Source organism: Diabrotica virgifera, chromosome 2 (genome assembly GCF_917563875.1).
Source record: "Diabrotica virgifera virgifera chromosome 2, PGI_DIABVI_V3a".
NCBI classification, from domain to species: Eukaryota; Metazoa; Arthropoda; class Insecta; order Coleoptera; family Chrysomelidae; genus Diabrotica; species Diabrotica virgifera.
The window spans coordinates 271,589,296-271,604,036 of record NC_065444.1 but is presented as its reverse complement, the minus strand read 5'-3'; the positions used below and the strand labels follow the sequence as shown (position 1 = coordinate 271,604,036).

Here is a 14,741-nt window from a genome sequence, read left to right as displayed (position 1 = left end):
CAAACACCAACCCCCACTACACCCCCTGGAGGTGGGGAGGGGGGTAACTTTAAAATCTTAAATGGACACCCCCAGTTTTTCTTTCAGATTTTAATTCGTTACGTAAAAGTAAGCAACTTTTATTCAAGACATTTCTTCGAACTGTGGATAGATGGCGCTATAATTGGGAAAAACGATTTATCCTGATACCATAGGTAAATTATAGAAACGGTCTAATATCTCACGAAATACACTTCCAAATTAGAAACTAAAACACAGATTTTTAATCTTTTTCGAAAACCTATCGAATAACACCAAACATGACCCTCCAACCCACCCCCTGGGGACGGGAGGGGGGTAACTTTAAAATCTTAAATAGCAACCCCCACTTTTTATTTCAGATTCGGATCCGTCACGAAGAATTAAGCAACATTTATTCGAAACATTTTTTAGAATTGTTAATAGATGGCGCTTTAATTGGAAAAATACGATTTATTAGCGCCATCTATCAGAAATTTTAAAAAATGTTTCGAATAAATGTTGCTTAATTTTTTATGGCGAATCCGAGTCTGTAATAAAAAGTGGGGGTTGCTATTTAAGATTTTAAAGTTACCCCCACCCCACCTCGAGGGGGTGGGTTGGAGGGTCATGTTTGGTGTTATTCGATAGGTTTTCGAAAAAGATTAAAAATCTGTTTTTTGGTTTCTCATTTGGAAGTGTATTTCGTGAGATATTAGACCGTTTCTATAATTTACCTATGGTATCAGGATAAATCGTTTTCCCCAATTATAGCGCCATCTATCCACAGTTCGAAAAAATGTCTTGAATAAAAGTTGCCTACTTTTACGTAAAGAATCCAAATTTGCAAGAAAAACTGGGGGTTTCCATTTGAGATTTTAAAGTTACCCCCCACCCCACCTCCAGGGGGTGTAATGGGGATTGGTGTTTGGTGTCATTGGATAGATTTTTGAAAATGATTTAACACGTATTTTTCAGTTTTTTGATCCGATGTTTAGTTCGCGAAATATTCGACCGTTCCGCTACTTTTGGGACACCCTATATGTAAGTGTGTGCGCTATTTCTACCGAACATATTTGATATTTATTTGTAGAATGTATTGCCAATATTTAATCAATAATTGTAAGTTCCATATTTTTTATACTTTTGGTTTTCAAAGGGTAATTTGTTGTTTACTTGAGCCTTTTATTTACAAAAATATCGTGCCCCCTTTTTCTATACTTTTTTTCACATTTAAAAATAATTAAAATATTTATCTGAATTAAATAGGCACTTTCAAACTTTTCTTCATTTTCAGACACATGTTGTGCAGCTAATCCAAAAAATAATTATTATTTAGGAGACAAACAGGTACAGTATAGATTATTTACTCTTGAAGATATTTATTTTGGAATTTTTTTAATCTTCCAGTCAATTGTTTTTTAAAATTTTCAGTACATATTTTTTGCTTCTGTAGGTACAGCTGGTTCCTAAAAAAACTGATATGACTCTTAGTAAGATTTGATCATTTTGAGCAGTGTATTTGATTGGTCTGACATTATATTATATTTATTATGACAGGACAGACAAATAATAAAATAAACAAACAAACAACTGACTACAAAATATGTATGTTAATTCATAAATTGTAATAATTATTAAGGTCTAAATTTTGATATTATTTTGAATTCCAGCATTTTATAAAGAGTATATAAATAATAGTTTTTACATAAATTAGAATAAAATATATTTTTGCTAAATAAAATATTCAAGCCGCCATTTTTGAGGTTGAACAGAATAAGTTATCTGACAAATTTTAAGTTTGGCAGTGACAGTGACGCAGTATGTAGACATAAGTATTTATCCTTCAAAATACACTGCTCCATTTTCTACAAAATACTCTTTAAGAGTCGTATCAGTTTTTTTAGGAACCAGCTGTACATAATGCTTTTTGAGTAATAAAAATTCTAACCATATAGGTACATAATGAAGTAATCTGTTAATATAATATAATGGTTATCAATTTATTAAGAGTGTAGGCGCAAACTTTAGATCCAATGCTTTTTTAATACATTCATTTTTTTCGAATCCTCAGGAAACTAATGAGTATTTTTGAAAAATTTAATAGCAAAATGGAAGATAAAATTGTTACCGAGGGCCGAAAGTCCCTTAAAATTTCTTTAATGTTAATTTTAATAAGTTACTGGGGTGAAAATAAGGGAAAATTTAGTGTGATACTTAATTTCAAATATCTTATTTAATAGAAACTTTTTGTAATTCTAAGGGACTTTCAGTCCTCACTAATAATGTAATCATTCATTCGGCGCTTAAATTTTTCAAAAATATTTATTAGTTTTCTTAGGATACGAGAAAAATTAATTCATTAAAAAACAGTGGTCCGAAATTGTGTGCCTACGCTCTTAATTAGCTCATATCAACGATACATGTTAACGTCGCTGGTGTAATAAAACACCAATAAAAATTTATAAGATCATCAATCAAACTGAAATTGATTTCAATGTCTTATATGGATATACCTATTATAAATAGCCATTCTTGATACTTGTCACATAAAATTTGTGTATTTATATAGATTACAATTTTTGTGTTTATGTTGATTCTTAATGTTCATGTTACAATTTTTAGGTAAATTGGCCTAACGCTGTGCTAGCATGCCAACTCGTTGGAATGAGATTAGTAAGTATCCAGAGTCAAGCTAAGAATGAGGAAATCTCTGCTTTTATTCGAACCTCAGGTAAGAAAAACGATACTCCTTACTGCATATTAATATTAGTGGAAGATAGCGTTTATCATTTGGTTTTTCTATTATAGTTTTATTCGAACTTGTTCATTATCGGTTTTTGCTCCAGCTCTTTCCTTATATCTTCATTTCTAAATCTTTCAACTTTTTAACTACATCTATTTTTTTCATGTATTTCATTTCGGTCTCGTTTATCATTTATTCATGTTTCTTTTGCACAATCTATGTTTATGCCCATAACCATTCTCGGATTAACTATACTGCTCTATACCCTGAATGTAGTTTTATTGTCCATTTCTGATTTCCCAAAAATTTCATCATAATGAGTAATACACGTTAGAGTAGCCCTTATCAGTTTTTAACTTATTGCCAAGCCCGTTTTCCCATCATCTGTTATAGGTCTGGATCCCGCGTATGAAAAAAAAGTTAATTAATAGCAAGCTGAAAATTTGTTATTAGCTTAAGGGTGTCTAGTCGGACAAACATTGATATATGGGAACACTGGAACAGGGGAAGTTTTAACTGTGGAACAGGTTAAAAATTTGGAACGGTCAGACCACGAAAACGGCACATGTATTTTGTCCGACAGAACAGACTTAAACTCTCCGAACAGAGATTAAACTCTCATGCAAAAATCAGACTTCTATTTATCACCAAACTGGCGTTTTAATGAGTGGAACATGTAGAATATGTCAAATGACAGGAATTATGACAGGTGATAAATAGCAGTCTGATTTTTGCATGAGAGTTTAATCTCTGTTCGGAGAGTTTATGTCTGTTCTGTCGGACAAAATAAATGTGCCATTTTCGTGTTCTGACCGTTCCAAATTTTTAACCTGTTCCACAATTAAAACTGCCCCTGTTACAGTGTTCCCATATATCAAAGTTTATCCGACTAGACACCCTTAAGCTATTAACAAATTTTCAGCTTGCTATTAATCAACTTTTTTTTCATACGCGGGATCCAGACCTATTTTTATATTTCCCAAATATTCAAAAGTAGATACTTGTTTTATGACTTGTTCCTATACTATTATATTGGCATTCCTTCCTTTTTTCTCATCTTCATTTATTATCATAAGCTTTGTTTTATTGAGATTCATTTCCATTTTTAAATCCTATATCTATTTGTGCCAAATGTCAGTTAGCTTTTGCATTTTCTCTACTGTGTCTGTGATTAAAACTATATCATCAGCGGATAGAAGGGATTTAATCATTATTGTATTTACGTTTGTATCCTACAATACATTGAAGGCTTCTTGTTTGGTCTTTTGTATATTTTGTTAATAGACAAAGCAATAAAGCACTAAAATCGGCCTTACTGACAAAAAAGGACAAGACGGATCTTAATAATTCTTTTTGCATTCGATTCGTGAATGCGACAGGAAACTTTGTCAACAGGAACCATGATATAATATTGAAAAACTGCATACAAAAAATACATTCTTAAAGTGCATCTCAAACAGACAATAAAAAAAATTCAGAACTCGTCAATTATCGGCGGAAATGAGTTCAATTTTGTTACTCGGGGGTTTTTGGGGTCGCTGAAAACGAATATGACGTCAAAAGTGATCTCCGGAGTACCTGTTGCCAAGGGTACCTACTGCTTACCTCGTCATTAAAATTCATTAGAAAATTAGTCAAAAATCATTACTCGGGGGTTTTTGGATCTGCTAACGACGAATATGACTTCGAAAGTGATTTTCGGATTACTTGGTGCCCAGGTTACCTACTGTTTAGCTCTCTTGTGGAGTTTTCGGCAAAAATTTATTAAAAAATTAGTCAAAAATAAATACTTGTGGATTTTTGGGGTCGCTAACGACGAATATGACATCGGAAGCGATCTCCGGAATACCTGGTGACCAGGGTACCTACTTCTTATGGAGTTTTCGGCAAATTCATTAAAAAATTAGATAAAAATCATTACTCGGGGTTTTTTGGGTCGCTGACGAAGAATACGACATTGGAAATGATCTACGGAGTACCTGGTACCCGGGGTACCTACTGTTTACCTCGTTTTTTGGAGTTTTCGGCAAATTCATTAAAATATTAATCAACATCAATTACGAGATAAACAGTAGGTACCCTGAGCACCAAGTACACCGGAGATCACTTCCGATGTCATATTCATCGTCAGAGACCCAAAAAACCCCTAAGTAATGAATTTTAACTAATTTTTATAATGAATTTGCCAAACGGGGTAAACGAGGTAAATAGTAGGTACCCTGGGTACCAAGTACTCCGTAGAGCACTTCCGATGTCATATTCGTCGTTAACGACCCCACAAACAGCCAAGTAATTATTTTTGACTAATTTTTTAATAATTTTTTTGCCGAAAACTCCACATGACGAGGTAAACAGTAAGTGCCCTGTGCACCAGGTATTCCGGAAATTACTTCCCATGTCATATTCGTCGTTAACGGCCCCAAAACCCCCGAGTAATGATTTTTGACAAATTTTTAATGAATTTGCCGAAAACTCCACTAGACGAGGTACACAGTAGGTACCCTGGTAACCAGGTACTCCGGAGATCGCTTTTGACGTCATATTCGTTTTTAGCGACCCCAAAAACCTCCGAGTAACAAAATTGAACTCATTTCCGCCGATAATTGACGAGTTCTGAATTTTTTTATTGTCTGTTTGAGATGCATTTTAAGAATGCATCTTTTTTATGCCATTTTTCAATATTATATCATGGCTCTGATTCACAAAGTTTCCTGGCGCATTCACGAATCGAATGCAAAAAGAATAATTATTAAGATCCGTCTTGTCCTTTTTTTTTCGGATGTTCAGTGCTTTATTGCTTCGACTATATGGTAACTATGACTATTATAATGAGAGGACGTAATCCATCCCTTTTAATTCCCTTATCCCATTTTGAGGCATCCGACCTTTCCCCATTTATTTGTACTTTACCTTCGAATCAGTGTTGCCCAAATACAAGACCAAGACGAGACTTAGACAGTCTTGGTCTTGGTCTTGCGCCAGTACACCTGGTCTTGGTCTTGGTCTTGGTATTGAGCTCCCGGTCTTGGTCTTGGTCTTGGTCTTGCAGCAAGAGTCTTGCAAGTCTCGCAGTTGCCTATTAGCCTATTGCATATATTTGAACAACCTGACAGAGATGTACATTTTAAGCTAGAATATCATAGCCATAGTAAAGATCAGCCAAATTAATAAATATCTAGACCAGCGGTCCTCAATTTGGGGTGCATGTACCACTGGTGGTACATATCATTATTTGCGGTGGTACACAAAACGCAAACACAGCTAAAATCAGCACCACAATTATTATTATACTTAATTAGATTACCTAGCTAGATACATATTTCAGTTAGTTGGTAACAAAAATAATAAAAAGTATTTTGTGGTTCATGACTCAAAAAGATTGAGAATTACTGATCTAGACAACTGATACCGGGTGAAGTTTGAACCCATGATCTAAGTGATCCGTGCCTATGTTCTAACTAACTAAAGTTTATTAGAAACTTATATATTTTATTATATTAATACAGTGTAGAAAAGCCATATCCATGATGAACGGCATTCTGTGGGACCAGACAATATCTAAAGCGAACAAACAGCTCATATACAATAGCATACTGAAAAGTATAATAACATATGGCAGTGAAGTTTGGCCACTGAAACAAAGAACGTAGAAAATTCTACTAGTAACAGAAATGGACTTCTGGAGAAGAGCAGCAGGCAAATCAAGAAGAGATCGGATACCAAATGAGAGAATACGAGAAATGATGGGAGTCACACACACAATAATTGATGACATAAAAACAAAACAACTAGTATGGTACGGCCATGTACAGAGAATGCCAGATGACAAGATCCCTAAGCAGATTTTGGCATGGACACCACAAGGGAGAAGAAAAAGAGGAAGGCCGAGAAGAAGCTGGAGGGAGGGAATTGAAAAAGAACTAGAGGAAAGAGAAATCCCTCCAGGTCTATGGTTAAACAGAGAAGAATGGCGGTTAGGAGTCGGAAGGCGTCGAAGAACGCTGTAAACCGATAGTAATAGTAGTAGTAGTGTATTTTATTATCCAATATAAGCGAATGTAATGTCCAATATAAGCGAAAATATGAGGTTATCGTTGTAATTTCAGTATTTTATAAATGCTAGAATATTCCACAGAGTGATGCTCTGTGAAAAAACACACTTTTATTGGTACACCCGGTCTACAGTGACAATAATAATTGACCTGTCTAGCAACAATAATATTACAGAGATATTTATAAAAATACGACAATACATACGAAAAAATAAATCACTTAAATCGAACAACAGGCTTAGGAAATTCAATACATTAACAATGACCTGTTTTTATGGTGGTGAGTAAATTTTTTGGAGAAGTGTATATCGTTAATTTCGGTATTTTATTTACACTGTTCCTTTGTCTCGTTATCATACTTTTAAATAATAATCGCGCTGTTTCGGCAAATTTTCTGTAACCCAGTGATCTCACAGCATAGGTCATAGCACATTCAGCAAAAACAATACATAATACTACTATTCTTTATACCGATAAGATTAAATTTGTGGTGTTTAAATTCCTAGAAAAGTAATAATGACAAAAATTAATTACTTATTAGGTATATTTTTTATCAGCAAGGTGACATATTTTTAAAAAGTTTGGATACGATATTTGATATTACTATCGGCGTCGCAAAGCAAGAATGTTATGTTATGATTAGAAGGCGACTATTCTCATAATAGGTCTTGATCCCGCTTATGAAAAAAAAGTTGATTAATAGCAAGCTGAAAATTTGTTAATAGCTTAAGGCTGTCTAGTCGGACAAACTTTGATATATGGGAACACTGGAACAGGGGAAGTTTTAATTGTGGAACAGGTTAAAAATTTGGAACGGTCAGACCACGAAAACGTCACATGTATTTTGCCCGACAGAACTTCCAATTGATTTGTTACCCTTTCATTAAACTTTCATGCAAAAATTAGACTGCAATTTATCACCTGTCATAATTCCTGTCATTTGACATGTTCTACGTGTTCCACTCATTATCATGCCCATTTGGTGATAAATAGCAGCCTGATTTTTGCATGAGAGTTTAATGAAAGGGTAACAAATCAATTTTAAGTTCTGTCGGACAAAATACGTGTAACGTTTTCGTGGCCTGACCGTTCCAAATTTTTAAACTGTTCCACAATTAAAACTTTCTCTGTTCCAGTGTTCCCATATATCAAAGTTTGTCTGATTAGACACCCTTAAGCTATTAACAAATTTTCAGCTTCCTATCAATCAACTTTTTTTTCATACGCGGGATCCAGACCTATAACCCGGACAACTAATTTCAGAGAAGCCGTCTGATGGGAAGGAAAGTACAAAATATTTTATTTTTACATTCTAATAATGACCTGAGTACGTGTCAAATGTGTCAAGTGTTCTTTAAATGGATATTTTGAATCGCTATGTATGTTTATGGTATTGTTCGTAGTGAACATAAGTCCAATTTTCAAAATTTTTGTTACAATTTTTTTTTTGTTTCTCATAAAGTATGTAAGAATATAGCTGAACTAATTATACATACTCCCTAAAACGACCCTCAGTTCTAACTGCAAGACGCAAGAGTCTCGCAGGCTAAGTCTTGTTCTTGCACGGTAAGTCTTGGTCTTGGTCTTGCTAAAATTAGGCGGTCTTGTTCTTGGTCTCGTCCTTGCGAAAACGCAAGAACAAGACCAAGACTGCAAGACCAAGACCGATTTTGGGCAACACTACTTCGAATGTGTTTTTATTTTGTTAGGTTAGGTTATCATTATCTTAAATTGTTCTAGTCAGCAGCATGGCTTTCAAAGTATTTTCCATTGTATTTTAGGAGTGAAGAATATAGGAATCAATAACGCCATATGGATTTCAGGAAATAGACGCCAGGACAAAGTTCATTGGGTTTGGTTAACTCAAGAAGCTCTTGTGTACACTAGTTGGGACCTGGTCTTTCATGAACCAAACAATGCTACTGGGGACGAAGAATGCGTGAGCATAATAAGTAATAATGGAACAGTTACTACTTGGAACGATATCGCTTGTAATCGCTTGTTTTATCCTCTATGCGAGAAACAGATCTGTTGTTCTGGTTGCAATTGTGGCTGTTCTTAATTTAATTGTTTCATTTAAGCAATTTTACAGCAATATAAATTACTTTTGTTATTTATGTAATACATAATAATAACGGTATAATTATAATAAAACCGATCCTACACATTACAGGCATTTTTATTTAAAAATCAGAAAAATCAAACAAAACAATAATAGCTGAAAGAGATGATGGCATAGGCCCGGAAATGGTCAAATACATGGGACAACAAAGGATAAACTGGCTATGGAAAATATAAAAAGAAAAAGCATAGAAAAAGCAACAAATTCCAAAAGATCTTATAGTGCCAGTATACAAAAAAGGAGAACACTTCAACAGCGAAAATTATAGAGCGATATGTTTGTCATCGATATCTTTTAAAATAGTAGAAAATATGCTAAGACCAGAGATAGAAAAAGACTGGGAGAAGAACAAGCAGCGTTTAGAAAAGAAAAACAGACAAACAATACAATTTACATCATAAGAAATATAATAGAAAGAAGTATTGACTCGGGGGAAAGCTGCCCACTAGCAGTTTACGGAAGTTTTCTGATACGCTTAATAGTGTAAGAAACAGGGGTTGAACTTCGCAAAATGGACACAAGTCCGGTTTTATTTTTTTTTCTGGTATATCAAGGGGTGCTTATTCTGAGACTAACTTTTTCTTAAAAAATTTCGCCCTGGAACCTCCCTTTCCACTTTTTTAAAGGGGGTAATTTGTGGTTTTTGCGAAACGTAGCTCTTCCTGAAGGTTTTTATTTAAAAAATAATTTAAAATTTAATTAATAGTAAAATGAAGAGGACCATATGTCCTACTATTTATTTCCCGACAGCATATATCTATCACCCACCGTTTAGGGGGGGTGGCGCCCCAAAGTTGACAAAATTAAAAAAAAATGTTTTAAAAAAATTATTTTTCCCTAACTGTAATGAAAGTAAAGAAGGAGCCCTACGGCAATTAATCACAAATATTAAGTGGCTGATTTTTTGGTATAGGTTTCATTTAAGGGCAACTGAAAATTTTTAATTACAGTGCGTTACATTCTAAAAAACCCCCTTATACCATCTGAGCTGCCTAAGCTAGAGTAGAAAAACTTTCAGCGACTATCCATGTACTGGTCTTATTTATAAATCCATAAAATCCTTTATAAAAGGTATATTTGTTAAAATCCCTATACAGGGCTACATCAAAGACAGAACTAGTTTTCGATCGGTTGACCGATCATCATCAGTGCAATCCTAAAATGTGTACAACCAGATAAAATGATGCAAAGTATTTAAAATGTTGACTAAGGTTATAAAAAGTTATAGGTTATACTCACTTAGAATCTACATGCAAGCCACCAAAGTAAAAATAACAGGGTAAAAACCCTTTACAATTGATCCGTCATCGGAACATATGACAAAGATGTGAATTATAACATGGATGATTAAGATATCCAATGCTTTTCGCCCGAGGTACCAATGAGCTCTATCTGACAAGTTCACATCATGACTGTATGGAAGCAAGTGATTTTGATAACGGAAATTCTGAATGGTGACATGACAGGAATGAAAGTTCCACAGGAAGTTATAATTTCTCTGTTGTTTTGTGGCATTTATTGTAAAATTTGTTCAATTAATAACAATAAAAACAGTCGTTCCCACTGTGATAGATAGTCTGTAAAAATGGAAATAGACTTGATGTAAATGTTAATTATAAAATATGTTATATGTTATTTATAAATGTCTATAATGTACCCCCATTTTTTTTTCGAAACCACCCAAAAAAAGGAGAATTAATAAAGAAAATGATTTTCTTGGAATCCTTCACACACAATGTCCTTTATTAAAATGTTTCATAATTATATCATTTTGTGCACGTTCTTATTACCTATGTATGGACACCAAAAGCGATTTCTTGATGCAACCTGGAGATGCAACCTACCGAAACCTCACTAGACCGAACAGCAGAAGACCGAAAAGCAATTCTTTTTACATGTCGCGGTAAAAGAGATAAGGCTAATGTAATTACAACTAAAATGTTATTTGGATGGTTATTATAAACAGTTAAAATGGCGTTATCGTCACTCTACCCTTAATTTATTTTTACCGTCACTAATGCGAGCGGGCGTGGGTAAGTGAGCGGCCGTGGGTAACGGCATAAACGCTGGCCTCATACGCCAGTAGACGTGGGTTCGATCCCTGCCAAAGACAAACCCATGCACTGTTATCCTTAATGGCAATTACGGTTCATTCTCTTTAATTCTTGACTAAACTGGAAAGGTGGCGCCACTAAAGACTTTTCCAAATGCGCATGTCATCGCATCTGCAGAAACTGCAACAGCGTTGCCACATTTAGTAGATTTCTACTTTTTTGGTAGATTTTTGATATTGTTTAAAAAATTCTAGTATATAGGCAATATTTTTTAGTAAATTTTTTTTATATTTCAACATTTTGTTATGACTGAAATAAAATCTGCTTTTTATAGTATTTACCCCATTTCTAAATTAGTTTTCAGACATTTTGTTACAATTTCCCAATGTCATTACCGAAAATAAGATTCAGGACGTAGATGATGAATTTAAACAGAGAAATGAAACTGGATTCTGGTGCAGTTTCAACAAACTTGCAGATTTCAAGTAGCAGTGCAAGCAGTAAAAAGGCCGCGTCTCACCATCAAATAATTTGATCAAACAGTTTGAGCAAACTTGACGTACTTGAGGAAGTACGTCAAAGTGACTTCACAATTGCAGTTTTTTTGAAATTCTAAAAATCTGTGCTCTCACTATCAGTCTAGTTTGGTCAAATTTTTTGTATTGAGTTGTCTAACTTGTTTGTACTTTATTAAAAATTAAAATTTTTCATTATTATCCACAATGAACACTCAGGATGTGACGTCACTAACTGTCACTTTCAGTTTGCTCAAACCAGTTTGATCAAATTATTTGATGGTGGGACGCGGCCTTCAGGTGTTATTGAAGAGTTATAGCATTCGGTGAGCCTATTAAGGCCGCGTCTCACCATCAAATAATTTGATCAAACAGTTTGAGCAAACTCCGGAAGTACGTCAAAGTGACGTCACAATTGCAGTTTTTTGAAATTCTAAAAATCTGTGCTCTCACTATCAAGGCCGCGTCTCACCATCAAATAATTTGATCAAACAGTTTGAGCAAACTTGACGTACTTGAGGAAGTACGTCAAAGTGACGTCACAATTGCAGTTTTTTTGAAATTCTAAAAATCTGTGCTCTCACTATCAGTCAAGTTTGATCAAATTTTTTGTATTGAGTTGTCTAACTTGTTTGTACTTTATTTAAAATTAAAATTTTTCATTATTATCCACAATGAACACTCAGGATGTGACGTCACTAACTGTCACTTTCAGTTTGCTCAAACCAGTTTGATCAAATTATTTGATGGTGGGACGCGGTCTTCAGTCTAGTTTGATCAAATTTTTTGTATTGAGTTGTCCAACTTGTTTGTACTTTATTTAAAATTAAAATTTTTCATTATTATCCACAATGAACACTCAGGATGTGACGTCACTAACTGTCACTTTCAGTTTGCTCAAACCAGTTTGATCAAATTATTTGATGGTGGGACGCGGCCTTTAGAAGCTAACGATGGAAAACTAAAATATCTAAGCATATTATGTAACTTTGCAAAACAAAAAATGTTGTGTTTACGTGTGTCCAATGTAAAATGCGAAAGAATTGTGTGAAGAATTTGATCCTGACATGCAGAAATCAGTGGATGACAAAATATTATATACAAATATTAAATATGAAACTGATAAAAATTAATTATAGTTTTTTCCCAGTTAAAATCTAAAAAAGTTTGGTTTTTTTACAAATATTCATATTATATTAAGTTCTAGTTAGTCAGCTGTTGTTTTTATTATAAAAAGTCCTAAATTATATACAAATACGTTAATAAAGTTTTATAGAATATTTTAGTTTTTGATTTAGTAGATTTTAGCTAAACTTACAGACACAGTAGATTCTCTAAATAAAATGTGGCAACGCTGTGCAGAAATGTCATTTTATTTTGTCTTGTCAATGGCATCTGATTATGACATCGTTGTTTGTTTACATACGTGTTTGGATTTATTTTATTAAATTGTTTTTTTACTTTTTACTTATAGATTAGCTAAATATAGGGTGTCCCAAAAAGATTGGTCATAAATTATACCACACATTCTGAGGTCAAAAATAGTTCGATTGAACCTAACTTACCTTAGTACAAATGTGCTCATAAAAATAGTTACAGCCCTTTGAAGTTACAAAATGAAAACCGATTTTTTTTCAATATATCGAAAACTATTAGAGATTTTTTGTTGAAAATGGACATGTATCATTATTATGGCAGATCTTTAAACAAAATTATAGTGAAATTTGTCCACCCCATAAAAAATTATGGGGGTTTTGTTCCTTTAAAGCCCCCCAAACTTAGGTGTACGTTCCAATTAATTCATTCATGTGGTACCATTAGTTAAACACAATGTTTTTAAAACTTTTTTGCCTCTTAGTATTTTGTCGATAAACTAGTTTTTATCGATATGCGGCTTCTTTTTTAATATGTTTACATAAAAATTTTAAGGGGGTTTTGTTCCTTTAAACCCCCCAAATGTTTGTGTACGTTCTAAATAAACTATTATTGTGGTACCATTAGTTAAATACAGTATTTTTTTAAAACTTTTTTGCCTCTTAGTCTTTTTTTGATAAGTCACCTTTTATCGAGATGTGGCTTCTTTTTCAAAATATACTTAAAAATGTAAATTATAAACAAATTTTCAGATTATTAACAGGTCGCTACAATCGTACTTAACCATATACAAATATGTGGCGGATTCGAAAAATATTCAAAATATCTCGATAGACACTGGCTTATCGAAAAAGTACTAGGAGGCAAAAAAGTTTTAAGAATATTGTGTTTAACTAATGGTGCCACAATAATAATTTAAATGAAACGTACACAAAAGTTTGGGGGGGTTTAAGGGAACAAAATCCCCATAACATTTTTATGGGGTGCACAAATTTCACTTTAATTTTTTTTAAGATGTTGCTACTGTAAGAGTGCTACATGTCCATTTTCAATAACAAATCTCTAAGAGTTTTCGATATATGAAAAAAAAATCGATTTTCATTTTGTAACTTCAAAGGGCTGTAACTTTTTTTGTGTGCACTATTGTATATAGATAAGTGAGATTCAATCAACCTAGTTTTGACCCCAGAATCTGTGGTATAATTTATGACCAATCTTTTCCGGACACCCTGTATAACAAAGACTTTTTTGTTCTCTTACTATAAAGTAAAATATTCAGTTTGTGTGCAAATTTTTAAGTCAATGGTGTTTAAATGCTGTGTACCAAACAGGACTGAGAAGTAAGGAATAATCTTTTGGGTTACTTTGCATCCATGTAATTTAAAAATTTTGTGTTAATTTCGGCGCTGCCTTAATGTCAGGATTGATGTGTTTAATATAAACTCAGCAATGTTACAAAAAGATACTGGAAATATTTTAATTTTATTATGAGCTTTAATTTTGGTACTTTCCTGTAAATTGTGCCGTTAATTTTTTAAATAAATATTTTAATTTTTGAATTTTGTTTTTCTACCTTTCCTATTGTATGAACTAACTATATTTATAATTGCAGTAAAAGACTCCATAATGTAATGCAAATTACAAAAAAAAATCGCTAATGTAAGAAACAATTGTCGATTATTTTTATAATTTGCATTATGTTATAGAATCTTGTTTTACTACAATAATTAGCAACAAAGCTTATTTGAACGTTTAAAATTCCCGCCATTGTCCATTTAGTTCATGACTACACCGGACAGAGGGCGCTGTATACATTGCAATTTTACGTATTAAAGAGTTGCCTATCTATTCTACTTATATATACCTTATCTATGGACAAAC

General features: G+C 33.3%; 1 protein-coding gene across 2 annotated transcripts in view; it reads left to right on the top strand.

Moving 5' to 3' along the window:
- Positions 1-14,741, top strand: part of LOC114331398 (C-type lectin BML-2-like) — a 41,843-nt gene that overhangs the window by 3,605 nt on the left and 23,497 nt on the right. The window contains exons 2-4 of one of the 2 annotated variants that reach the window (XM_050643203.1): positions 1,295-1,347; positions 2,623-2,731; positions 8,577-8,963. The exons of the other annotated variant lie outside the window; for it this stretch is intronic. Of the exons in view, the coding sequence (XP_050499160.1) occupies positions 1,295-1,347; positions 2,623-2,731; positions 8,577-8,857 (443 nt within the window). The 3' untranslated portion in view covers positions 8,858-8,963. Of the gene's footprint in view, positions 1-1,294; positions 1,348-2,622; positions 2,732-8,576; positions 8,964-14,741 lie in introns of those variants that run through there. 2 annotated transcript variants of the gene reach the window in all.